Source organism: Carassius auratus, chromosome 38 (genome assembly GCF_003368295.1).
Source record: "Carassius auratus strain Wakin chromosome 38, ASM336829v1, whole genome shotgun sequence".
NCBI lineage: Eukaryota > Metazoa > Chordata > Actinopteri > Cypriniformes > Cyprinidae > Carassius > Carassius auratus.
Window position 1 is genome coordinate 19,945,559 of NC_039280.1, and position 25,162 is coordinate 19,970,720.

The following is a 25,162-nucleotide window of genomic DNA, read 5'->3' on the forward strand; positions in this document are numbered from 1 at the left end:
CTAGATGCACTGCCAGACCACAACCGTGTGTGCAGGGTAAATGCTTTAATCCATTAACATGAGCGTGGAAAAAACACACACCACATATGCACTGCAAGTGTGCATGAGCGCACGGTCTTCAGGAAAGCGCATGGGCTTTGAATGGTTTAAACAAGAATTAAAAAAGAAAAAAATGATATTTATAAACTTTAGTGACAATTTCTGTGTGACAAGTAAGGGACAATTTCTGTGTCGACTTCGCAGCATGCAGCTCGCTTCTAGTGCAGACGCGATGTGATTTGAAGCCATTTGAATTTTGAGAGAGAAAGAGATCATGCGGTGATTCATTCATGCTGTTTCTGAAATTATGTCTCACAGAAGCTTCTAATTACTTAATCATACTTAATCATCGTTATTTAATGAAGAAATGCGAATTGTACCTCATGTAAAGCATTATAATTATTTCAGCTGCGCTGGACAGAGACTGAGATGGTGCTCCTGCATGTCATGCCAAACTTCTCACGGCAGGCGCACCATCAGATTGAGATCAGTTTTGTGAGATCTGCCTTTTTGGAGAACTCTGATCAATCATCCCAAAATGATTATCGGCTGATTGTGATCGTTAGCCGATCAATTGGAACACCCCTAATTATTACCCATATCTATCCATCTATCGCTCTCACTATAAAAATTATACACACTCACACACTGACCCGGGGTCACATATATCTATCAATCTCCTGCTGATTTTGTAAGTTTGCCCACTTACAAAGAAACAAATTTGTATGGTAGGTTTAACATATAGAGACAATATTAATAAAATAAAAATCCGAAAAAAAAAACATTATATAAAGGTTAGAAATTGATTTGCATTTGTGAAGTAAGTATTTGATCCCCAAGCAAAACATGACTTCGTACTTGGTGCAGAAATCCTTGTTGGCAAGCACAGAGGTAAGATGTTTTTTGTAGTTGGGCACCAGGTTTGCACAGTTTCAGCTCCCTCCACAGATTTTCTATAGAATTGAGGTCTGGAGACTGGCCAGGCCACTCCATGACCTTGATGTGATGTTCTTGAGCCACTCCTGTGACTGCAGCCGCTGTAGGACCTTGTGGCCACTGCAGGATTTCAGTTGTTGCATAGTGTTACACCAATGGTTTTCTAGGTGACTGTGGTCCCAACTGCCTCAAGATCATTAACAAGCTCCTCCCGTGTAGTTCGGGGCTGATCCCTCACCTTTCTCATGATCATCCTTACCACATGAAGCAAGATCTTGCACGGAGCTCCAGACCGATGCTATTTGTTGGTTGTTTTGTATTTCTTCCATTTCTGAATAATCGCACCTACAGTTGTCTCCTCCTCACTAAGCTTCTTGCCGATGGTCTCGTAGCCCATTCAAGCCGTTTGCAGATCTACAGTCTTGTCTCTGAAATCATTTGACAGCTCTTTGGTCTTGCTCATGGTGGTGGGAGAGGTTGAAATGGAAGATACAGATTGTGTGGACAGGTGTCTTATACACCTAACCATCTGACATTAGGAGTAACTTCTTAAAGTGACAGGACTAATCTGTGTTACACATGGGCACATAACCAATATGGGGGAGCCAGAATCCTTGCTTGTTGGTAGGGAATCAAATACTTATTTCACTCAATGAAATGCAAATCAATCTCTAACCTTTATATATTGTTTTTTTTGTTGTTGTTGTTGTTCTTTGATATTATATTTATATACATTAAAATAAACCTACCTTCAAAATTACAGGCCATTTCTTTATAAGTGGACCAACTTACAAAATCAGCAGGGTATCAAATAAATATTTTATCTATCTATCTATCTATCTATCTATCTCTCTCTCTCTATCTATCTCTGATATACTGAAGGACAGTACTATAGTACTCTTTCATTCTGATTTGATACTCTGAAACCAGGTTTATGAATTTTAAAGATTACATTTGCATTTCAAGGGGATACTCATAAATCATGTTGAAGTTTGTGATCCCTGCAGATTAAACAACTATCTCTCACCTGTAATCCAGGATACATGTGAGGAATATGTCCTTGACAGCCAGTTTGGAGAGACAAAATTATGCAGGCCGAGGGCATACAGGCCAATTTCAAAGGCACACAGATGCAGGTTGCGGTGGGGCCCTTGATGGCCTCCGCTGGCAGAGGGTTGAGTGAAAATGGAGGTGGAGCTGTTTCCACCAGCTTTAATCAACACAGTCTTGGCCAGCTCAAAGTAAAAATGGGCTGCTGCCTCAGATGGCTGGTTGGGCACGTGTGGAGCGTGGCATTCAGGCCGGCGGCCTTTATACCTAAGAGAGAAAGAGGTAATGTCTGACAAACTGTAGACATAGAGGATCAGAGAATCTACTGAATAAGAGATTGTTTGCTGAGGGCTCAAAAAGACATACTAATGAATAAGCCCCCCAAAAATGAGCCCAAATCCTCAAAAGATGAGGGTAAAAAGGGCATAGGTTTGTCTCACCTGCTGGTGTCAGTACTCTTGGCTCTGGCTCCTCCTCCAGCTCTGCGTGAGCCGCTAGATGACGATGAGCCAAGTGAATCAGAGGAAGAGCTGCTAATGCTGTCACTGTCCTGGCCTCTCCCCCAGGAAGCAGCTGTCCAACCACCTCGCAGTGGACGTCGACTGAGGGTAGGAGAGCTGTCTGAGGTGGTCTCTGGAGCACTGCTGTCAATGCTTGCCATGCCTGAGAAAACACATGACCATCTCAGACTCTCAAATTTCTTTATGCACAGTTAAAAATAATAAAGTAAATAAATTAGTCATGTACATGAAATATTATAATATTATATTTGGAAGCATGCTAAAATTATTTTAAAAAGCTAGCGGATAAGTTAATTCCTATGAGTTTTTGCAGTGATTTTTAACCTCGTGACTAATTTAAACACCACAGGTGTTGCTTCAAATGTTCTCTTCTGCCCCAGTGTCTCTCACCGGTGTGTTTCTTTTTCTGCCGTACAGGTGATCCCCAGCAGCGTGTGCCGTACGCCCCACGGCCCCCCAGTGCCAGACGACTGGGCACAGTGCCCTCGGGCTTGAAGGGCGCAGCTTCGCTCTGCTGCTCACAGGAGGTCGACTGCGCACCCTCTGTCAAAACAAGAAGTATGAGAGAGATAAAATTAAACTGGGTCACTCAAACTCTACGAGGACCCAAGACAATAACATTTCAGCGGTGGATCTCCCCCTGATTCTTTGGTGGATGTTGTTCACCTTGATCTCTGTTGTCAGCGATGCCCTCTCCTGTCACCGTGCTCTGAACTCCACCCCCCACCAAACTGCCCTGCTGTCCCGCGGCTCCCCCTCCAGTCACGCCCTGCACAGCAGCTGATGTTGCTGAAGTGGTGTGCTTTGACACTCCTCCCGTGGCTCCGCTAGCACCATGGGTGGCATGTTTAGACGGGCTCTTTTGGCTGCTGGTGGCTGGTTTGCTCGAGTAAAATGAGCTCAGAGTTTGCGGCTTGTGGGTCTGGCTCTCACGATCCAGGAGCTTGTCCAGAATCTACACAAGGATAACATCAAACATCAATAGTTTTGAGATCATTGCTAAGACTCCCAACATGAGTTTGCATGGTCTCAAAGGGATAGATAACATGAAGAAATCATGTACATAAAAGTCAGTAAGAAAATGTATTCAGTCTTTTTATCTAATCTTCAGCAACAAATCAGCATATTAGAAAGATTTCTGACACTGAAGACTGGAGATGAAAATACACCATTGCCATCACAGGAATAAATATAATGTTAAAATATATTCAAATATAAAAATGTCATTTTAAGTTGTAATCATATTTCAGTGTTGCTGATTTATTAGCCTTGGTAAGCTTGAGACATCGTATCATCCTCAACCTTTTGAATGGTAGTTTGCACTCAAGTAAATTCCTTAAACTATGCCATCACTTTACTTCAGAAGACTGTAACTGTAGCTTATGTATATTAAATGAATAACTTCAAACACTTGCCTTTTTAAGCTTTGATTGGTCATCTTTATAAGTGATCATCAGTGCTAGAGCCAGGTCTCCTTTCTCTCTCCGTGTGCCTTCACATAGCAGAGGATGCTCTGCCTCACTGACTGTTGTCTTCATACCTTAAAAATCAGACAGAAAAAGACGAGAAAATGAGGGACAATTGAAACACAGAAAGAAGGAGAATATCCTAAACAAAACACATCAGTGCTGGATGGTTGTGTTTTTTTTTTTACTTTAACTGATTATTACCAAGAGCTGCTACAGCTGCCTCAAATCCCAGTTCCTCATCACCAGGCATTTCATTGTTACGGTTCCGGCTAGGAGGTCGAGAGCCCGTGGGAGAGACCACTGCAACAAGCAGGTAAAAAAAAATAAAAATAAGCACAGGGATTTTTAAACTGCTTCTTCAAAATTATGGGAACAGGTAGATGTGGGACTTACCAGGGGTGCACAGTACATCAAATATGAAGCTTGCCAGCATGAGAGGTAAAACCGGTCGATAGTCACAGAAGTTTCCATCACGGAGCTGCTCTGCTCGGTCCCTTATGGAAGTCATTTCAACAAGACCCAGAGGAATCTTCTTCAGCAGGGCCACCACCTCTGACTCCTGATATGCCAGCTTCACCTAACACAAGGGCACAGTAGCTCAGAATAACGGCACTGAAAATGCAACACTGGTCACATTTAAAACAAGGAATCAAAACATTACAATGCATTTTTAGTTTGTTGTCAGTTTCAAAGTGTGAATCTGGCTAAACTCTCTCCAACTTGTGTCCCATTTGCTAATGTAAATGATATTATATTACAGACTTCCTATATCTGTCAAACTAGTCACATCCCCAACAAGACACTAAATTGTCATACTAGCAGATCACCAGGTTTATAGGATGAATGTAATTTCTGCTTTACCTCCAGAGCTTTAGTAGAAGCTGGTGGTCTCTGGAGCTCCAGAGAGAACATGCCAGTGTTGAATGCCAGGTTATGGAGCTCAAGCCTCTCACTCAACACAGTCAGCAGGAAGGCTACTTTAGACAAGGCGTAAGTGGCCACCTGCGTCTGTTTAGTGGTTGACACTTTACTCTTTTTACCCTAGACAAGAAAGGGAGAGATCAAAGGTGAGCACTAGAATGATGTCACAAGTAAAACCTGTGGGAAAACACTGGAAAAGTCTGTTTTGGTACCTTTGTCTGCGGCTGCTCCACCTTCAAGTCAGGAGGGTTAGACAGCAGATCTCGAGCAAGTTCAACAGCCAATCGGCATGCTTCATTACTATAGCCATGAGCATAGAGAGCCTCCGCACAGGCAAACAGTATCTGCAACACACCATTATACCAATGAAAATCATTTAACATTCAGTGCAATTAAATCTGAAGAAAAGAAGAAAAATTTAAACTTTTTGCAACACCAGTCATTATTTTATGTATTTTTACAACTGTGTACATAGTCATAAAAATCTACATGATAAAACAACCATCCTCAAATTGAGTCACTACATCTCATAAGACATGTGCAGGTATTCAGTAATGCATATCACGCTAATGAATATGCATGATATTGTTATCGTGGGCACTTCTAAATATCGTGAATAACTATATATTACAAATTATTCCGAATTTGGAATGCATTTTAAGAAGAATTTTCAATCAACTGGTCAAATGCACAACACTGCTGTATGCTGCCTGAAAGACGTGTGTGCTCTCTGATGTAAACAAGCACATGAGGGAACACATGAAAGCACATTCACTCTCTGACAGCAGATGGCGCTAAACTGCAGAAAATGCAGCCCTTACCCTGAAAACCCCATAAATAAAGCAGCTGCACTACTTTCTAAAACATAATTAAACCATTTTAAATAGCCATTCAGATGTGTGTATTCACTATGGTGTTCATCACAGTACCAGGTGTTTAAATATTTAGACTAAAGAGCCTATTTATTTTCAAATTTTCTTTTTCATTTTAATCTGGACTACAACATGCCCTAGATATTGTTTGAAAGTGTTTTGATTCTTTATTTGTTCAATCACACTTTACATTAGGGCTTCATTAGTTAATTAATTAGTTAAACTGCCAATTAAAAATTCTTCTGAACATTCATTAATCTTAGGTATTCCAATATTTAATAATACGTTGTTAAAATCGAAAGTTGCAGCTTATGACCACTTTTTTAAAACTAAATTTCAATATCATGATAATACCGTATACGGTGATAAAAGCATTAGCAATTAAATCGCAACATATCCCTACATCTCATCCTTTCATAGAAACATTATACAAATCATTTGCTGAATTAACGCAAACAATAGACCACCTGTGTCACCAAATGGAGCACAAAAAAATTAGTTTCAAATAAATAAATTCAAATTCAGCACACACAAAAAAAAAATCCTCACCTCCATCCTGCCCTCCTGCTCCAGAGGTTTAATCCCAGCAAAGATGTCAGGCTCTTCCTCATGGTTGCCATCTGCAACCCCTCTATCAGCTCCCTCTTCTGATGCAGCACTAAGGTAATAAGCTTGATAGTCATCTTCACCCACAGCATCTGCTCCTGCTGCCTCAGCTGCTTGAGGTCCTGAGGCCCCTGAAGCCCCGCTCCCATCTCCCTCTCTGCGTCCCTGCTGATCCTTGCTGGGGATCGGTGCAGAGGGCCGAGTATCATCTACGGGGTCTTCTTCTCCTCCGTTCTCATCCAGATCTGCCTCCACTTCCACCTCTTTCTCCATAGCTGCCACTACTGGAGCTGCGATGGAGCAGGCATGGGCATCAGCAGCAGAGGGCAGCACACGTTTTGTCTCAAAAGCACGCTCTTTTGAAGCAGAACCACTGTATTTGAGTGGCTCTCGGAGAAGAGGGCTGGGTGATGGCAGCATCTCTGGCGGAGGAGGAAGGAAGTCAAAGGTGTTCGATGCCTCCGCTCCAAGTGCCAGGCTGGAGCCATCGTCCAGACTCAGCTCTGCCATATCAGGTTCTAGAGAGCTATCCTCACTGCTAGTGCGCCGTTTAGCGCTGGGGTGCTTCCCGCTGACACCACTCGAACTTCCACACGAACCCTTGTTGCTCTGTGTAAGCTTGGCCTTACTACCAGCTGATGGGGAGGAGCTACTAGCTTTATAATTGCCTTTACCTCCCTCCTGAAGCGGGAGAGAGACCCTTCCACCTACACAAACCATTCCTTTCCTCTTGCACACAATGGTCTCCTTAGGGCGGACAGCCACCTCCTGCTGGGAAAGATGGGAGTTGCTCCGTGACTTGTGTTCAGAGGAAGTACCTTCTGACGTTCCACAGCGAGCTCCTTCTCCTGGTTCCCCACTGGTCCCAGCTTTAGCACCCCTCTGCTGCTGCACCATCCTGGCCCAACAAAATGAGGCATTTTTCTTGTCTGCATTGCAATAGGTGATGCCAGGTAAAGGGTAGGCCACTTCCCAGTTGAAGTAGCAGCACTCCACAGCTGGTTTGAAGCCCTGGAAGAGTTTGTCAAGAGACTTGCGGTGCTGCCCCCGTTTCACAATCTCGATTACCTTCAGATGCCACTGCTTTAGCTGGGCAGCCACTTCCAAACGCCTGAAGAGTCACAACGAGACAAGCGAAAGAACATTACCTTTCCCAAGTGTTGACAAACACAGCCAAACTCTAAGTATTATAGATCAAATATGAATCACAAGTTCTTTAGAGCCTTTAGAGCTCACCTCTGGGGACTCATGGTGGGGTCTAGTACTGCCAGTCTCCATAAGACAACCATTTCATCACACATGCTGGCACATGCATGTGCTGCAACCTCTGTCTGGCCATTACTGCGACCTGTGTGCCCACTAGCACTGCTGTGAGAGGCGGAAGTCCTCACACTATACCACCAGCCAATGATCTGGAGGAAATACAGAGAGAGCAGTAGACTTACAGAACAGAAGTCAGATTATCCAAAGAAATATTAATCAGATACAGTCAAAAATAAAACTGAGTCTAATAAAAAAAACAAAAAAAAAAACATATGGATTGAGACTATACATTATTTAAAAATTTGCAAAAAGCAAAAATTTTTACATACCATACTAAATATACTAGAATATATTTCATAAAAGGATATTATATAATTTCCCCAAAATAAGCCTGTATGCAAGAAATTAATATTCTTCCCATAAATTCACAGATCGAAAGGGAAAATAACTGTGTCCACACCTTTTCAGCACTAATTTCCCAATGTGTTTTTAACCCCAAATGAGGGTTTGCGCTAGCGCGAGCTGATAGTAAGTCTGACTCTTAAGGTGTTTGGCTGTACATATTCCTATGAATCTGCTATTATTTAAATGCAGGCACAAATGTGGAGGGTTTTTGCATCAGGATGATGCAATTTTTAACACATGAATCTGTCACCCCGGTGTGAGAAGTGTGGCCGAGTCAGGTTTGTACCTGTTCATGGGTGAGACACTGTTCAGTGAGGATTTCTAACAGAGGCGCAGCGTTGCTGTCTCTCCTCTTAAACATCTCTCTGACGATGGACAGAAGGTTCCAGATGCCCTCTGGCTCTCTACCTCGCAGGGGCCTGAGCAAACAAGCCCATTCAGCAGCTGCCGGAGGCTCAGTGGATGACAGGTACATGGAGTTCACATCACTGAGAACAAGAAGTGATAAAAACAACAGTTAGTTTCTGTCTGTTGCTCGTCCATCTGTTTGTTGTTCATCTTCATTCACACAAATGCCAAAAAAAAAAAAAAAAAAATGTATCCTGTTTCCTCTTTAAAGAAAAAAAAAAATGTGTTAGGCCTGGTTCACACGGGACGATTTTAAAATTGTCGGCCGATTTTCCAAACCTGAGAGACCCCACACACGACGATAAAAAAAAGCACGGGTTTTAACAGTTTTGGTCATACAGTGTGTGGTGTGCAGCCACACAGCAAAATCAACACATCACACACGAACCGATTTGACTCCCGAGCATTCCCAGGTCAGACAGGAAATCTCACAAAATCCCTCGAGATCAAATGTGACTTCAGAGTAAACAATCATGGCGGACGAAAAGAAGATGCAGTGGCCATAGTTTGTGCTTTGTTTTAACGGGAAAAAAACATAAGAAAAACAAGAAAAGGCGATGGTCAAAGAGGTGGAGACAACGCGAGCATGGACTATACTTGCTACATCATGATATGGAGTTAAGTTGTTGTTTTATCTCATAGAAATGTTGTTACGTACTACACAGATTACTAACCGTTGAAATAAACGTTCATATATTCGTTTCCATGTACTCTGGTGGACTGCAGTTGTGGATGTAGTTATGCCCATCGACTTTATTTGTATTGTTATATTTTACAGTTTTCTGACAGAGAATTGGTCAAGGAGCTACTTCGTATGAGTGTGGAGGAGCTTGAGTTTGTCCTCAGGGGACAACATACACGAGAAGAAATCAGGCCAAATAAATTCAACATGTTGGATATCCCCGATTTGAGATCAGAGCGGTCCTGACGTCCTTCCGAGCAGAGGAGAGCAGTCTTAACACACCACACACGGCAGGAATATTCGATCAGATTATTTTAATATAATCAGAGCATCCTAAGATTGTCGGAAGGGGTGAATCGGGGCTAAAATCGGCCTAATTATCCTGCCGTGCGAACCAGCCTTTAAGCCATTACAAATTTGAGTTTGTTTTTCATTTACAAGTGAAAATTTGTTTTCTAGGTTTAACAAAGCAAAATCTGTGAAAAAGCACCCAACAGGGAATGTATGCTTGATTGAGAAACTCGTCTTCATTACAATATAGGTAGAACCAGACTGGCTGTTTTTACCTAAACACAACAGGTGACGGGCCACAGAACTTGTGCAAGGTCTTCTTTATGTTGTCACTGAGGGTGGACTCATCTAGATACCAGGTGCTCTGGTCAGACGCCGAAGGGCCAGCAGTAGGATCTATTGTACCAATTGTTAGAAAATAAAAATGAGGATTTACAAAATTCACAGAGAATGAGATATTAAGAATTGATTAATTGTGGTTTGTAGGTCATTCTATACCCGGGGCTCCACACACGGTGTTAATAGCAGTAGACTGGGAGGACAGAAGCTCATCTAAAAGACGCTGAGCTGTCGGCAATATCTGCAGATACAAAACAGCGAATCACAAAGCCAGAAATTAATTTATCATTAGAGACAAATCATAAAGAAGAAAGAAAAAAGTTCTGAGATGGTGGTACTGAAGAAAAGGAGTTGAGATTCTATCAATAGACTACTAAACATTTACATATCACATATCGAATAGAAAAAACATTTTACAAAAATATGTTTTTTAATATTTTTTATAATCATCATTATTATTATTATTATTATAATCATAAAATATTTTTATTTAATAATATTTGAGTAGTAGTTTATTAAATAACACCTTGTGTAACTTGTGGTCTGGTAAGCAATAACAATTCTTAATCTAATTAATCATAAATAAGATCGCACATTACATTACTCCCAAAATGTCATTTAAAGTCATTGTTGTGTAAAGCATCAAACAGATATTACAAAAAGTAGCTTCAGCAAAACAAAAACAAAAAGTTTTGACTCAACATAAAACACTTTTGCATCATGAGGGTAAGTAAATGACAAAATTAAAATGTTGGGGTGGGTGAACTATACCATTAATAATTTTTATTATTATTACTTCTGTGGAAATATTAAATTATACGAAGAAATAAATAATATTCCAGTACCTCCAGTAGGTGGTGGTAATTGCTTAATGATTTAGTCATCGAGTCATTTATTCATTCATTCAAATGGTTGATTCATTCAGTAGTGAAGTAAGATTCAGAAATTAAATGCAGCGTTGCTGCTCGGAGGTGAACAGCTATGCTTCGTCCTTATATTTACATTGTCAAAATTGAGTAAAACACACAACACTGCGTCTAAAATAATACAATATTAACTTTGTATTCATTGAAAAGTTGTATAAGATCAGTATCACATTTGCAATTAGCCTATTGCTCGTGTGATATTAGATACTAGTAGATGTGAATATGAGAAAAACTTAAAACTGAGTTTGTTGCCCTGCATCATATTTGTCATCAACTGTATGAAATGTCAGATGACCCACATAGGTCTGGGGTGGGGCAAGGCCATTAAATGCATTGATTTTAAAGTGCTGTTCATTTAACGCATTTATTAGATTAATTACGGTGAAAAAATAACACGTTAAAGTTATCGCATTTAATGCATGAGTAATTAAAAACAAAGTAAATACTTTATCTGCCTCAGTGTTTACGGAACCACACCAAAGCCATGACACAAACCAAACTGTGAGAAATCTGAGCCATCACACCCTAATAAGGACAATGAGGCCACTGTGTGCACTTCATCACAGTTATTTAGAGCCGTGCAAAGAAACGTAGGAGCCCAGAGAAGCCATGAGCAACGAGGCCATCTCTACAATTTATAAAAACTAATAAATAATGCATATCTCACCTGCTGTGGGAGTTCACTGATGAGGTATTGTGCAAACTTCTGGAGTTGATCCCGCTGTAATCTGGACAGGGACTCTGACACCGGTGCTCGAAGACACACAGCAGAAGCCTACAAACAAACACATGCCAAGAGTCACTAATATTTGAGGTTGACATTGGCTGACATGCATTACTGAAATCAAGTTTCATTGCTTTAACTCCCACTCACTAGTGCAAACTAAACCAGGAGCAGGCTGCTCATTAGCAAACACTCTGTGCATTTCTAATGTGTCTGGAGGCTTTGATGCCTTCAGGTGGCTGTCCCAGTGTGCCATCACCTGGTACTCTCCTCCAGCATGAGCAGAAAACCCCTCATTTGCAAATGGCCCATACATAATATATGAGCTCCAGATAGACATGCTTTGAGCCGATCAGAGCTAATTCTCTCTTTAGCTCACAGTGATGTTATTAAAGAGAATGCAGAGCATCCCGTGGGAGCAGCATTGTGAGCTACTGGAGTGAAAGTGTTGCCATGTCTGAGAGAAAGAGGATGGGGGGGGAGTGGGGGGGGGGTCCGGGTGGATGAAGGATGGAACTGAAGAACTACACTGAGGAGGATAAAGAGGACGGAAATGTTTAGGATTCCTGGACAACACCCCAGTATGGCCGTGTGCGAGATTAGCCACGTGGCTGACAGTCTAACTCTATGAGAAACCACAAACTTCTGCACACAATTTCAGATTGAACCATCTGAAGACATTCAACCAAATATACTTGGTGTATATTGCTTTTGTACCACTCATACGCACTAGAAAACCAAAGTCTGCTCAAAAAATCTGCAAAAGCTGGTAAAATGAATACTTTTTTGTGACACTGTGCTCTGCTCACTGATAATAATATCTTTGTTCGGTTATACGTTATTAGTTTTAAAAGTGATTTCTGTAAAAAAAAAAAGAAAAAAAAAAAGAAAAAAAAGTTTTTCTACAAGTTATATAATTATGAAAAACAGAAAAGACAAATTAAATTTGGGTGAAACTTGTTTAAATTTATCAAATTTAAACACATTTTATGTTTGGTAAATAAAGGGGATTTGCTATTAAAATTAAAACATGGGAGAAATATTGAGATTTATTTTTTTTTAAATAAAGTTTTTTATTTTTTTGCAACAGTGGTAGCAGTATCACATACGTTTTACTAAATAATAGTAATATTTCTAGCACAATGCCCTTATGTAAAAATTTTCTTTTAGGCCTAATGAATGCATATTTGTCATTTTGAAATTTCTATTTGCCCAATAGCTCCGCCCACTACCGGAGAAACCGGTATGTCTTCTGCTTTTTCGAAAATGAATATGAATAATTCTAAATTAACTCGATTATTTTGACAGGAGAAGACAACAGATGCTGAAATTAATGCAAGCGTCATGCGCTTCAGTCTATGTAGTAAATAAACCTGCACGTCTCTGTAATTCATTAATTCTCACAGAGACGCGCAGAACACGGACTCATATTTCAAACAACTTTTGCGGCTTAACATTTACAGATACTGGTCCATATGGAGATTTGATTTGATTAATTTATGCTTTCACAAATTCCATGACTGTCCATATTAAAATGTAAGTTTCATTTACATGACTGGATTTTGAGATTCCGTACTCGTTTTCTGCTTCGCGGAAATCATAGCGTTGTATGCGTCAAGAACCGGGTTTGAACGGGACCTCGGTACTACCGGTCGTTAACCCAGCTATTAGAAAACTTGCATTTGTCCATGAAGACGACGATGGTTGTCCAGTCATTGAAGATATGCCTTGAAGCAAGTCTAAAATAAAACGTAAGCCAGCCACTTCTGTTGAGCAGTGTTCTATGAGATGATGCCGAACGACCACTGAATATGACGTCAGCATCAAACATACGCTGAGACGGAGAGGGAAGATCTTTGATTATGTGCCCAGATATGCTAAAGCCCATATAAACGAACTAACACGAACGCAGATAGAATTCAATCAGAATAAGACACCTGATAGTCTGGAAAAAATAATACCTAATTTGGAAAAAAATAATACCTCTGAGACCACATTTAACACTTTTAATGGCCTTAAATTTAACCATTTTGATTTATCACTTTTTAATACTTTTTAAAACCCCGCGGACACCCTGTGACACAATTTCAAGCATTTTATCTGCTTTATATGTTCTGTTTAAAAAAAAAAAAAAAAAAAAAAAAAAAAAGTTTAATATCGGCCGATAATATAAAACAGCAAAACGATATATCGGTCGGGCTTTACTTATTAATCCTGTTTTTATTATCATTATAATTCATAAAATGAATAAATTCAGAACAGGATTAGAATTGAATTCTATTTTAAATCAGAAATAAAAAATGTTTACAACAGTAACAGTACTGTTTACAACAGCAAAGCCACCATACCCTATAAACTCAATAAAATTATTATTATTAATAATATTCAGTTTCTAATTTGAGTAATTAAGAGGTCAAAAGTTTTTTGTTTTTTTTAAAGCTGCCATAAAATGCAAAAATCACTTTTATAAGGTGTTGGAACACAGCTGTGTGGCCACAGTGTGTGAAAACAACAAGCCTATAATGGTAAAAATCCACCCGCTCATTGTTTTATATTCCCAATAATTCATAAACAGTTTGCTGCTTGAGATACAATGTCAGCGCCAAAGAGCCATTAAAAGTGTTGTGTGTTGGGATGCACCAACAAACATAGGAGTCTCCATAGACCACTGAAGACACGGTGGTTAACTTTCATTTCGAAGGAAATGTCCCGGAAAAAACTGAAATGTCCTATACATTTGTGCTAACATTTTACACCAGACTGCCTCACAAACAAGAGTCAGTTCAGCGCTGGAGTTGGAGTGCAAAGATTGCGTCTGAAAGAGATCGATACCTACACTTTGCGCGCAAACATCCAGACTACAGACAAAGTAAGCATCAGGCATCATTTTTTGTTTTCCAAAAGAGCTTCTTGGCTCCTGTAAGGGTAATGTTGTTAAAGTAACCATTATCTATGCCTGTTTTCACTGATGTTGCCTTCACGTACTACCAGAATGGTCGAAAATAGGAATGTGGTAGTTAACAAAAAATTGCATTTGGAAGAAATGTGAGGCCAGTAACAGTCAACACCAGTTAAACCGTTACACCAGTGGTATGCCCGCGAGTATGAGCTCTTGAAGCTCTGCCAGTGTTGCCAGGTTCACCACAAAATCCACACAATTGCTAATCAAAACTAGCCCAATCACATTTTGAGGGGGATCCCCCAGTAAAAATCTAATTCCGGTGGGGTGAAATACATGTTTTTGGAAGGATTACCCTGGTAGAATTTGCATTTTAGGGGCTAAATATCACATTATTGGGGGTCACTTAAACCCAGCGGGAAAATTGCAGCCTTGGCAACACTGATGCTCCACACTCGTCTGAAAAGGGCGGTGGGAGCAGCAGCTCATTTTCATTTAAAGGGGACCAACACAAAAAACTTTTTGGCTCATAGCCTAAAAGTGGCAAAAAAAATTATCTGTGGGGTTTTTTGAGATAAAACTTCACGTAAACACTCTGCATCAGAGAATAATTTAATATGTTTTATCAATGCATTCTATGGCACCTTTTAAAATGGTCTTTTCTGTTCTGGAATTCTTTTTTTAAAACTGCGTCACAACATTTTTTTTGATTAGCTAATGAATCCTTTGGATAACTTTACAAAAAAATATAAGTACAACTTGTAATATAATATTTCAACCTTTATTCATTTTCAACCAATGTGGTTGAAGTTTTTACAGTATACAAAAATAAAGAGGCAAATAAAAATATTTTACTATGGTAAATATGAGTTTACGATAGCGCTTATAATTAAACCACAGTTGTCTGAGACGTCATGAAATGTTCTTTAGCATCACAAACCATAAAATGTAGTCGGGTTCTGCTATGGTTTAGCATGGTTTCCAGAGATCTGGAGCTGATTAGGTAGCTCGGTGGTTTGTGACTTTTGTCTCGCGGCACGCTTTCTTGTAAGGGGCCATTCACATATCACGTCTTTTGCGCACTCAAGTTTGTTATTTCCAATGTAGGCGTGCTATGTGCGCTCATAATGGAAGCGACGCGGTCGAGACGCGCATGAGAAAACCGGCGCATCTGCACCGCGTCGAGTTAGAGTTATAAACATCTCAACTTTTCAGAATGCCACAAGCGCACCGCGGGTCATGTGACAAGAAATAACCAATCAGCTTCATCCTTTCCCGTAACAACGTTGAAAGCTCAGCTAAGATGAGGGAACAGCTGATCATAGCTGTATATGGATTGCCATTCTGAAATAACTTTAGTAGCAGAGCTACTGCAAGCGATTTTTAGTGATGAAAATCCATTTAAATTTCTGCGTCTTCATGGAGAGAGCGCGTCATGGTTGCCTAGCAATGGCAGACACCCCAGGGGAGCAACTGCCCGAGTGCTTTGGAAAGAAGGAGAAAGCGGCACGACTAGCGTTTTCAACACGTTTTTAGGCACGATATGTGAACGGCCCCTAACGAGTGTTCGAAACCTGCACCAACACAGACTTTCTTTTTTATTTTATCCTTACTTCAGCCGCTACGGGTGATCATACCAATAACTTGTAATCTTTACAAGAATATCAGAATCATGCAATGTGCAAGTCTGCGTTTATTACACACTTAATAATATCACATCAGTTTGTTCCATCACATCTGCAGCAGAGACCTGAACCAAGAAGTTAGTCGCCAGATCACAGGGAAACCAGTTAAACTGTAACACCGGAGAGCGCCAGGATGGCATAAATGGCAAAGCAAAAAAAAAAAAAACTGGTATTTAACATCTTTTCAAATTTATTAAAAATAAATTTAAATGATTCCATTGAAAAAGTAATCATACCCTTATCTGGGATAGTAGACATTTAGCTCAGGAGTATTCATATTGCTTGTAGATGTTACAAAACTTTGAGTGAAGTTAGCCTGTGGCAATCAAGCCTCACATCTTTTGGAAGCAATACTGATGCATTATAAAAAACCAAGACTCTAGAGCTAGATCAGGCCTCCTGCTCAAACTGATCAACTGATGGAGAATGGCCTTGTATAGACCAGGGGTTTTTAACCTGTAGCGCACCCACCTGGAGCATGAGTTAATTCAGAGACATTCCCTTGAGGATTTATCAATACTAGTTAGCAAATCTTTTTAGCCATCCACTAGGGGGCAATCTGACTCCCACTACTAATCGACAGTTAGAGCAGAGTTGTCTCAAGTATCGGTCATGGTTATTGACCATGTAATGATTTACAGTTATCTCAGAAACGGGCTCAGCCATCACATTAAAACAGGTAAACTTGTTATACATTTATGTTTCAGTATAAATTACGCATGCTATACCAAGGGTGCTTCTCAACCCTTTTTAGGTGGGATTTAGTCCCCCTATCTGTCACCTTTGCCATGTATCGATCGAAAATCTTAACGATCAGGCCAGTGCTGCTTCTTCAAGAAAGTTTTTCATCCTCACGTGATTTAAGTCTTGTCAGTTTAAAAATTAAAGTAATTATAAGAGATTTAAGCCCAAGACATCTCAATACTGTACGCAGGTGCTATGATAAAGTGTTTCTATGCACACCACGCAGTGCACACACATCTGAAGTGCACAAACAGATAGCCTTCTCAGACAGCAGGTGAATACCAATGGCTGTCTTAACAAATATCCTTGTATGCACAGTTGCTTTTTTAAGTGAATGTAAACAGTAAAGAAAATATCAAAACGTGCATCAGTATACCGGATCCGTGCATTTCTTATATAAATGTTAATCGAAAAGAGCAAAAGAAAAATTGTCACGTAAGACAATTCGGTTGACAATTGGTTTTGTGGTCCAGGGTCACATATGTGGAGATAGGAGAAACATCACTGCAACACTCCACCGATCTGGGCTTTATGACTGTGTGGCAAGACTCAATCCTCAGTGCAAGGGACTGAGGGACTCGTCAGAGTGGAAGAAAAGCTTAATGTATCAGTATCTTGAGATAGCCTTGATGAAAACCCAGTCCAGAGCATTCAGATCCTCAGACTGGGCAGAAGGTTCACCTTCCAACAGGACAATGACCCTAAGCACACAGATAGAGTGGCTTATATACAACTCTGTGAATGTGCTTGAGTGGCCAAGACACAGCCTGAGCCTGAACCCAATCAAATATTTTTGGAGAAACCTGAAAATGTGCATCTGCCTGAATACAACCTGATAGAGCTTGAGAGGTGAAGAGATGAGTAAAAGATTGGCAGATAATTGCCAAATGCTGATGTGCATCATAGATGTCAAGATTAGGACCATTAATAATGTTTATAACGGAGTTAAAACTTTAATGCAAGTTGCAACCTGTTTTTAGCAGCACAATTAGGATGGTGGGATGTACTGATGCAAGTTTAGCTGCGAGGACAGTCTGACAGCTCACCACACATGAAAAAAACCACACAAGCCTACTCAAATAGTTAAAGGGCACATTGATGATAAAGAACTAGAGGCCAAATGACTGACACACACAGTTCATCACTGGTGCATGCCCTTCTTGCTACTAAATATATAATATCATTAGGGGTGTGACGGTTAGTATATAACCGTGAGACCGGAGGTTATAGTTGAACACCGTCATTAGAACTCTATAACCGCCAAAACAGTGTCATTAAAATATTTTTTACAAAAATTTTTTATCAAAAATTATTTTCATTTTTTAGATAGGATCATAAGATGCGCAATATATTGGGAGACATGGTTTTTACCACTTAATGAAATTTTGTAAATCGTCAGACATGATATTTACCACTTCATAAAATTTTGCTTTGTAGAAAACCTTTCTTAAAAACGAATTTCGTTTTGTACAAATTTTATCTTAATTTTAATAAATGTTTCATCAACCAATTGCATGTATTTTAATAAATAAAAAGCAAATATAGCAGACAATGATAACCGTGACATGGAAGCACCAGCGCGCCGCGTTCACTTGCACTGCACTGTGAACTAGAGCGCATCTCATTGTAATGAAACTCAGCGTAGGCCTATGCTTCATACATTAGCATTAAATATCTTTGCTGCATCCTTTCTAGAACAGACAATGGCTTTTTTTGCGGCTCGCATCAGCAAAGCATTGCATCGCAAAACAATCAGTGGATGGCGGGCGGGTGCGGCTTTGAAATTTGCTCAAAAAACGTTGGTGCGGATGATGAGTTTTGTGACAGATCTCCTTAATAAACGGAGGTCTGAAATCTCTGCCCCTTTACCGATCAGAGTGGCGCTGATACGGAGTTAACCCACTATCTCCAAGAACAACCAATTGACTATACGGCAGATCCACTACAACCCCCCCCCCCCTCCCCCCGGTGGTTATGTTATGAACCGTCACTTTTGACTCACGTCATAACCGTCATCACCAATTCTGAAACCGGCACACCCCTAAATATCATAATCCAATAGTATGTCTGTTTCAGTTTAATGGCAGGTAGCTTTCTTTTTGTCTTTATCTACTAAAGATTTAGAAAAAAGCAGGAATGCACTATACTTTACCACTCTCGGTGATACTGTTGAGTAGGTGGGCTAAATGTCAAACTTGAAGCATTTGAACTTCAGGTTGTGATGTGAAGAATTGATAGGTAACCTCCTTAAACACTGGCCTCAACACACAAAGCAGCAAATGAAGACATGCTATAGCAAAATTAACTCTTAAAATGTCAGTGTTTTACTGCAATTACTGTGTGGCTGATAAATGTCTTGTAGCATAGCAGATCTAAGAATATACAGTTTATACAACTCACAATAGCAGAATAAACACTTGAGCTGTTCACAACAGACAGGACTGCACAATAAGTGTAAATGCATTAAAGTCATACATCCTCAAAGCTAATTACCAAGAGACATCTATCCTACAAATATGGGCAAGTTTCATGTTGCAGACACATCCTAAAGAGTCGTATTCTTCGTATTCTTTCTTTTTCCAAATTCAGAGGATTTCTAGCATCATTTACAAGAAACCAAACAGGAGAGCGGTGTATTTGTTATTTACAACCAAACTAAACATGCAAGAAAAAGTTTATGCAAAATAAGTTTGTTATAATTTCCCCCAACGGCAGCAAACAGAAGACGAAGCCCACATGCAAATGCTAAACACCACCCACGGCCCGGGCCGCCGGGTCTATCTGACTGTGGCAAGCCCTCCTACGGGGGGGTGGGATATCACAGCAGTGCAGATCCTTCCCTCCACCCTCCTGACTCCACAGGGAGGCATCAAACCTAATCAAAAGCTTCTCAGTGCTCTCACGCCCACGGTCACTCCGAAAAGATAGAAACCTAGAGACAGATCGTGCATGTGCTGAATGTGAAATCCTCCCCACAGATGTGTCAATCTGAACTAGGCCATTGTGCACATTAAAATGCATGTCTATAATATGTTGTTCTGAGACACAGAGAACTTTTGCCTTAAGTAATTCGTTTTTGTTAACGCATTCATTTTTTGAACCTTAAGGGAAACTTTTCAACTACGCTTCAAACGGATTTGCAGTGTTTGTTCATAAACAAGCACATTAAAATATGCTTTTCTATTCTAAGCTCTACCAAACCAAACTCCAGTCTCATTGTAAGGGAATTTTTGCAGCAATGGCAGATTGTTTAGAAAGAAATATAAGGGAACAAAGGCAAAAAAAAAAGATAAGATTTACTTATTAAAATTACATTTTATTTTATAAAATACATTAACAAAAATTTTAATAAACTTGAAATCAATTTAGTTCTACATTTAAAAAATATATAATATGAAATTGTGTGTGTGTATGAACATGTATATAATGTATGCATATATATATATATATATATATATATATATATATATATATATATATATATATATATATATATATATATATATATATATATATACGTACACACGTACATATATAAATAAATTTTCAGATTTGCTAAGAAATATTTAAATATATTTAACTTTAAACGAGTGTTAGCATAGTTAGGCTAAATGAAGCAATATCCAAATATATATTAGATATATAAATATACACACACACACACACAAAAAAAAACTAATAGTTGATATGCTACTGATGTTCTGTTTATCTCTAAACAGAGGGCATAATGTACATCTAAAATCACTTACATTGTGAATTCTGAAGAGGCAGAGGGCCACAACGTGGGCACACCATTTGGCTCCTGCTCCACAGGTGCAGCTGCAGGAAGTGATGCGGCAGCGGTCAAACATTACAGCTACATTGTAGGCTCCTTTTGATTGGCCGGCCTGGGGCGACACTACTGTGGCACTAAGGTGGAAACCTGTTTGAGAAAGAAGCAAAACTCTTTCAGTCTGGTAGTAAACTAGTTCATATTCTCCTTTCACTCTGGACAAAACTGTTTGTGAAATACAGAACTTTGCCTTTGTTGTTGGACTGATCATTTAGAAAACAGGCAGTTTCTAATAAAATTGCATGCTATATAAAATCAAGCAAAAATAAGAGCACACATTATTATATTTGCACCCAATGCAAGGAGGTTTCGGGGAAAAATCGGGGAACAATGTTTAAAAGTCTGAAGGAGTTTGCTGACTGTAAGGCTGATTGATATAACAGCAATGCACTGTACACAGACCATACAGGATATGAAAGACATCTGAGATGGAGAGAGAGAAAGAAAGAGTCCAAATGTGTGCGTGTGTGTGTGTGAAGAGTTGAGTGTGTGGGGTTGGCCAAAAGCTTTTACCACTGGACAGCGGCCAGCGCTCCTCTGGCCAGTAAGAGCAGAGGTGGGGGTGGTGGGCAGTTTCAGCTTATATCTCCTCTTCCAAATTCAACGGGCCTCCTCAAGCCAAATCAACTAAACAGCCTCTTTTTTTCTTTCAGTCTACCTGTTAGTGCCAAAAGCACCCTTCTTTTCCTTTATTCCTGACCCATATTCTCCTGTCAGCTGTCCCGGCTAAAAACAAAAGGCACAAAGAATTTAATAATCAATCTTGATTAAAAAAAAAACAGTGTCTTTCATTAATTTAGTGAATCACTGCCTGGGCCAATAAGCACATCATGACTGCAAATGTCACTGGGTTGTCACCAGTTACACATCATGAAAGAATATAATACTGGGTTGCATTTACAGTGATGTAAAATACATCACTGAAATCTCTCAGTAAACTGATCATTTAGCTCACATCATGCACCATGAACAATTAAGTGACTGAATGGGTCTGCCTGACTCATATTCCAGCAGCAGGCAATGCAGCAATTCTGTTGGATAGACTAATAAGCCTGCAGCAGCAACCAGGCAGTTTGGGCAGGTTGTGTAAAGGCTGATCCTTGGAGATTTAGCATTGTATTCTCACTATGAGGTTAAACCAAGTGCAAAGGGAAGAGTTTTAGAAGCACTTCCCTTTTAGGTGCAGCCCTTCTGTGTCAGACCGCTCTGGCTCCACTCTGGTGAAATGAGTGAGAAGCTTAGATTTGGCCTTGACGGGCAGTTGGGAGGTCAGGGCGGTGAGTGGTCACTGATTGGCCAGGGCAGTTAGAGGTTAGAGGCAGTTAGGATTTTTTTTTCTTGTTTTGAGGAAATTAGCAGTATCATGTAATTGACCATTACCCCCCCTAAAAATTTGCTAGCGTACAGTAAACAGAAAGAGGTGAGCAATACGCATAAATCAGAGAACCAGGGACTTAAGAGTGTTCAAAATGCAACCAAAACATGAAGAATGCTTCTGAAAAACAAGCTAGTTGGATGTTTACCTTTTCAAAAGGCAAGATGATTAAACAGCAAAATCACGATTATTTTTTTTAACTACTGACACATCTTTCCCTGAAGCATTTTGACTTATTTAATAACTCACCGCTAACCTTGAGCAAAAAAAATATTTGACAAAAACATTTTTAAAAATTACTTTGATATGCAAAATTAAATATCAATGGATATATCCAGAGAGCAAGGTGAACAATAGATTTTCAACAATATACAATGCAATTTCTTTTGTGTGTCTCATTTATAAACATACCAAAAAAATTATTTAAAATATAAATGGAAGTGTATATTAGTAGTTAAGGGTAATTTGCATATATGTTTGGGTTCAGTTCATTTTTGTTATAAAAAAAAAATGAAAATCACATTAAATTGATCAAAAGTGACAGTAAACACATTTGTTACAAAATAATTCTATTTCAAATAAATGCTGTTTTTATCATTATTATTCAGCAAAGAATTCCAAAAAAACAGTTTCCACAAAAATATTCAGAAATACAACAGTTTTTAATACTGATAAAGATAAGAAATGTTTCTTGAGTAGCAAATAAGCATGTTAGAATTATTCAGTCTGAAAAATCGTTCGACACTGAATATTTAACTTTTCATCACAGAAATGTGTTCAATTTTAACATACATCACTGAAAATTGTTATTTTACAATAACATATAATGTATTTTCAATTAAAAAAAACACAGCCTTGTTGAACATAAGAGACTTCTTTCAAAAATATTTCTTTAAAAAAAAAAAAAAAAAGTACAGAACTGAGAATTTAAGGTTACGTTTTATCCTTTTGTCTACACTCTATGGGCCATGTCAACACAGTGACTTAGCATGAAGGCAGACCCCTGGAGGGTGTGGGTGCGTGTGCACAGGATAGTTCAGGCTTGGGCCAGCTGCATCATGACTTCCCTCTGCTGCTGCTGTACGGCCCACTGCCTCCAACAACAGCATTCATTCACAGCCTGAGCTCAAATCACTCACACATACACTTACGTGCCATGCCTCTGGTTTTCTCTCAGGCCATATGAAGACATGGCACTTAACATGTACAGAGCCGAAGACCTGCACCTCAGGGCTGAAATGACTCTTGACACAAGGAAGGCTTATTCTGAATGCTATTTTAAGATCTGCATCCTATAAAACTATTTTAAGATTCATGTTGGAAGTGTTTAAACAGCAAAGCAACTTTCAGAAGCTTCTCCTTAAAAACACAGCTCTTGTGGCATGGTGAATGGGATGTCTTTGACTTCTCACCTATCTGCAGAGGGTCTTTCACAGCCCTCACTCTATAGAGCTGCTCGCCACGCTGGAACTCATCAGGGCTGCCATTGGCCAAACAGGAGTACAATCTGCAAGGATAGAGAGAAGAAAGATATAAAACAAAGGATTCAACTTACTCAATCTTAAAGGGCATTCTGGTATCTCGCTGGTTTAATCCTAAAGGTAATCACAAGAATTTAGAAGCTTTGGGTTTGATGGCTTCTAAATCATTCACATTCATTCTTTAATCTTTTGCATGTGTCTTTGCTTCTCCACCTGTTTATCTGACCCTGCTGTGCCCAGTGAGTTTTTTGATGTTCAATGGTCAGGTCTATGCAATATCTGTATTGTATTAGTCTTGAATATTTCTCATGTGGATTTAATAATTTTGGACTTTTCAGTCGGAATTAAACCTCTTTTTTGGCTCTACACACCTGAATGGACAATTATATATCACTTACAAATGATTAAATACAAAATTAATAGTAGTTATTTAGATTGATGTGGCTTGGAATTGGTAAAATGTGGTTGGAAAAACAAATTCATCAGAATATCAATGTGCCTATTAATCATGCACGCGGTGTATTAGCTATTACAAAACGTTCACCTGATGTCCTCCTCGTTCTCTGGGAAGCTCCAGTAGGCAATCCGCAATTGTAGCTGCTCAGGAACCGGAGGATAGACCTTTTCCACCACCTCAAATGGAATATGGAACGCCACCTGCTTGGCCGACAGCTCCACCAGAGGGATGACTTGTCCATCTAAGAAAAGAAAAACATTCAGTGCAAAAATGTTTCTGTGTGACAAATACTTTTTTGACTGAATGGCTATCAAAGTGACTATTCAGAAAGACACTAAAAACAACCATGCAGTAAATGGGCATTTACTTTTAAGGAGAGGTGATCTTATCTCTTTTCCCTTTGCACTGCAAAGAAAACTGGCCAACCTATAAGATTTTTGCTTTCGTACAGAAGATTTTTCTACTGTAGAAAACTATAGCTTACATTTTACAAGAAAATAGTCTTTCAGTACTTCTTAAAAATTTGAGGTTTGTTTCAGTGTGTTACTTGCCATTTTGTTGTATTTGTGAAATATATAATCAATTTCTGACTAAAATGTATTCACATCATTTTGGCTTGACTTGGTGGCACTTAAAAACTGACTATTTTGCCAAGCGACAGTGAATATCAGACAATAAATCCAGAACGAGGCAGAATCAACCAAATTTTCAGGCTTGATCAGTAGGGTGATAAAATCACTACTTTCCGGTCACAGCCACTCTTCATCAAACAATCAAAAATACTTGGCATTACAGACAAATAGCTGAACAATAGTCACATAGATGGCTGCAGTTCAAACAACTCATTCTGAAACAGAGAGAACAAAACTGAGAAGTGAGGTTCGAGACCTAAGGCAACCTATTTTGTTGTAAACTAGACTGTTCATATACTCTCAAGGCTTAACCGAGAGAAAACAGGACAGCTGCCAACAGAGACTAAATGCTGTCCACTGAGGGGGGGTGGAGTTCAAGTATCCTGCAGGGTCCTGAATTCAAGTTACCAGTTTCCTCCAGATAATGATAAGAGTGGCCAGGCTGTAAGAATGAAAAACACTCAGACTAAAAAAAACACTCCTTCAAGAGCAACTGAATATTTGTGCCTACAGCCTGAACTCTGTGCATTTAATGAAACTTTATTTTCTACATTGAGCCGCAGGGCTGTAGTGACATACTTCTCATTAGATATTAGTGAGATCCA

At 39.4% G+C, this 25,162-nt stretch overlaps 1 protein-coding gene across 4 annotated transcripts in view; it reads right to left on the reverse strand.

The window, feature by feature from the left end:
- Positions 1-25,162, reverse strand: part of LOC113057323 (zinc finger SWIM domain-containing protein 8-like) — a 40,593-nt gene that overhangs the window by 10,156 nt on the left and 5,275 nt on the right. For all 4 annotated transcript variants that reach the window (XR_003277800.1, XM_026224668.1, XM_026224667.1 and 1 more), the window contains exons 2-19: positions 24,013-24,166; positions 23,400-23,494; positions 20,530-20,702; positions 11,396-11,503; positions 9,962-10,043; positions 9,739-9,859; positions 8,369-8,570; positions 7,651-7,826; positions 6,358-7,525; positions 5,149-5,280; positions 4,877-5,056; positions 4,409-4,592; positions 4,217-4,315; positions 3,962-4,086; positions 3,213-3,501; positions 2,937-3,089; positions 2,466-2,688; positions 2,003-2,292 (exon numbers count right to left, since the gene is read on the reverse strand). Coding sequence is in view for 3 of the 4 variants with exons in the window: in XM_026224668.1 (XP_026080453.1) it covers positions 2,003-2,292; positions 2,466-2,688; positions 2,937-3,089; positions 3,213-3,501; positions 3,962-4,086; positions 4,217-4,315; positions 4,409-4,592; positions 4,877-5,056; positions 5,149-5,280; positions 6,358-7,525; positions 7,651-7,826; positions 8,369-8,570; positions 9,739-9,859; positions 9,962-10,043; positions 11,396-11,503; positions 20,530-20,702; positions 23,400-23,494; positions 24,013-24,166 (3,954 nt within the window). In the remaining variant the exon portion in view is untranslated. The remainder of the gene's footprint in view (positions 1-2,002; positions 2,293-2,465; positions 2,689-2,936; positions 3,090-3,212; positions 3,502-3,961; positions 4,087-4,216; positions 4,316-4,408; positions 4,593-4,876; positions 5,057-5,148; positions 5,281-6,357; positions 7,526-7,650; positions 7,827-8,368; positions 8,571-9,738; positions 9,860-9,961; positions 10,044-11,395; positions 11,504-20,529; positions 20,703-23,399; positions 23,495-24,012; positions 24,167-25,162) is intronic.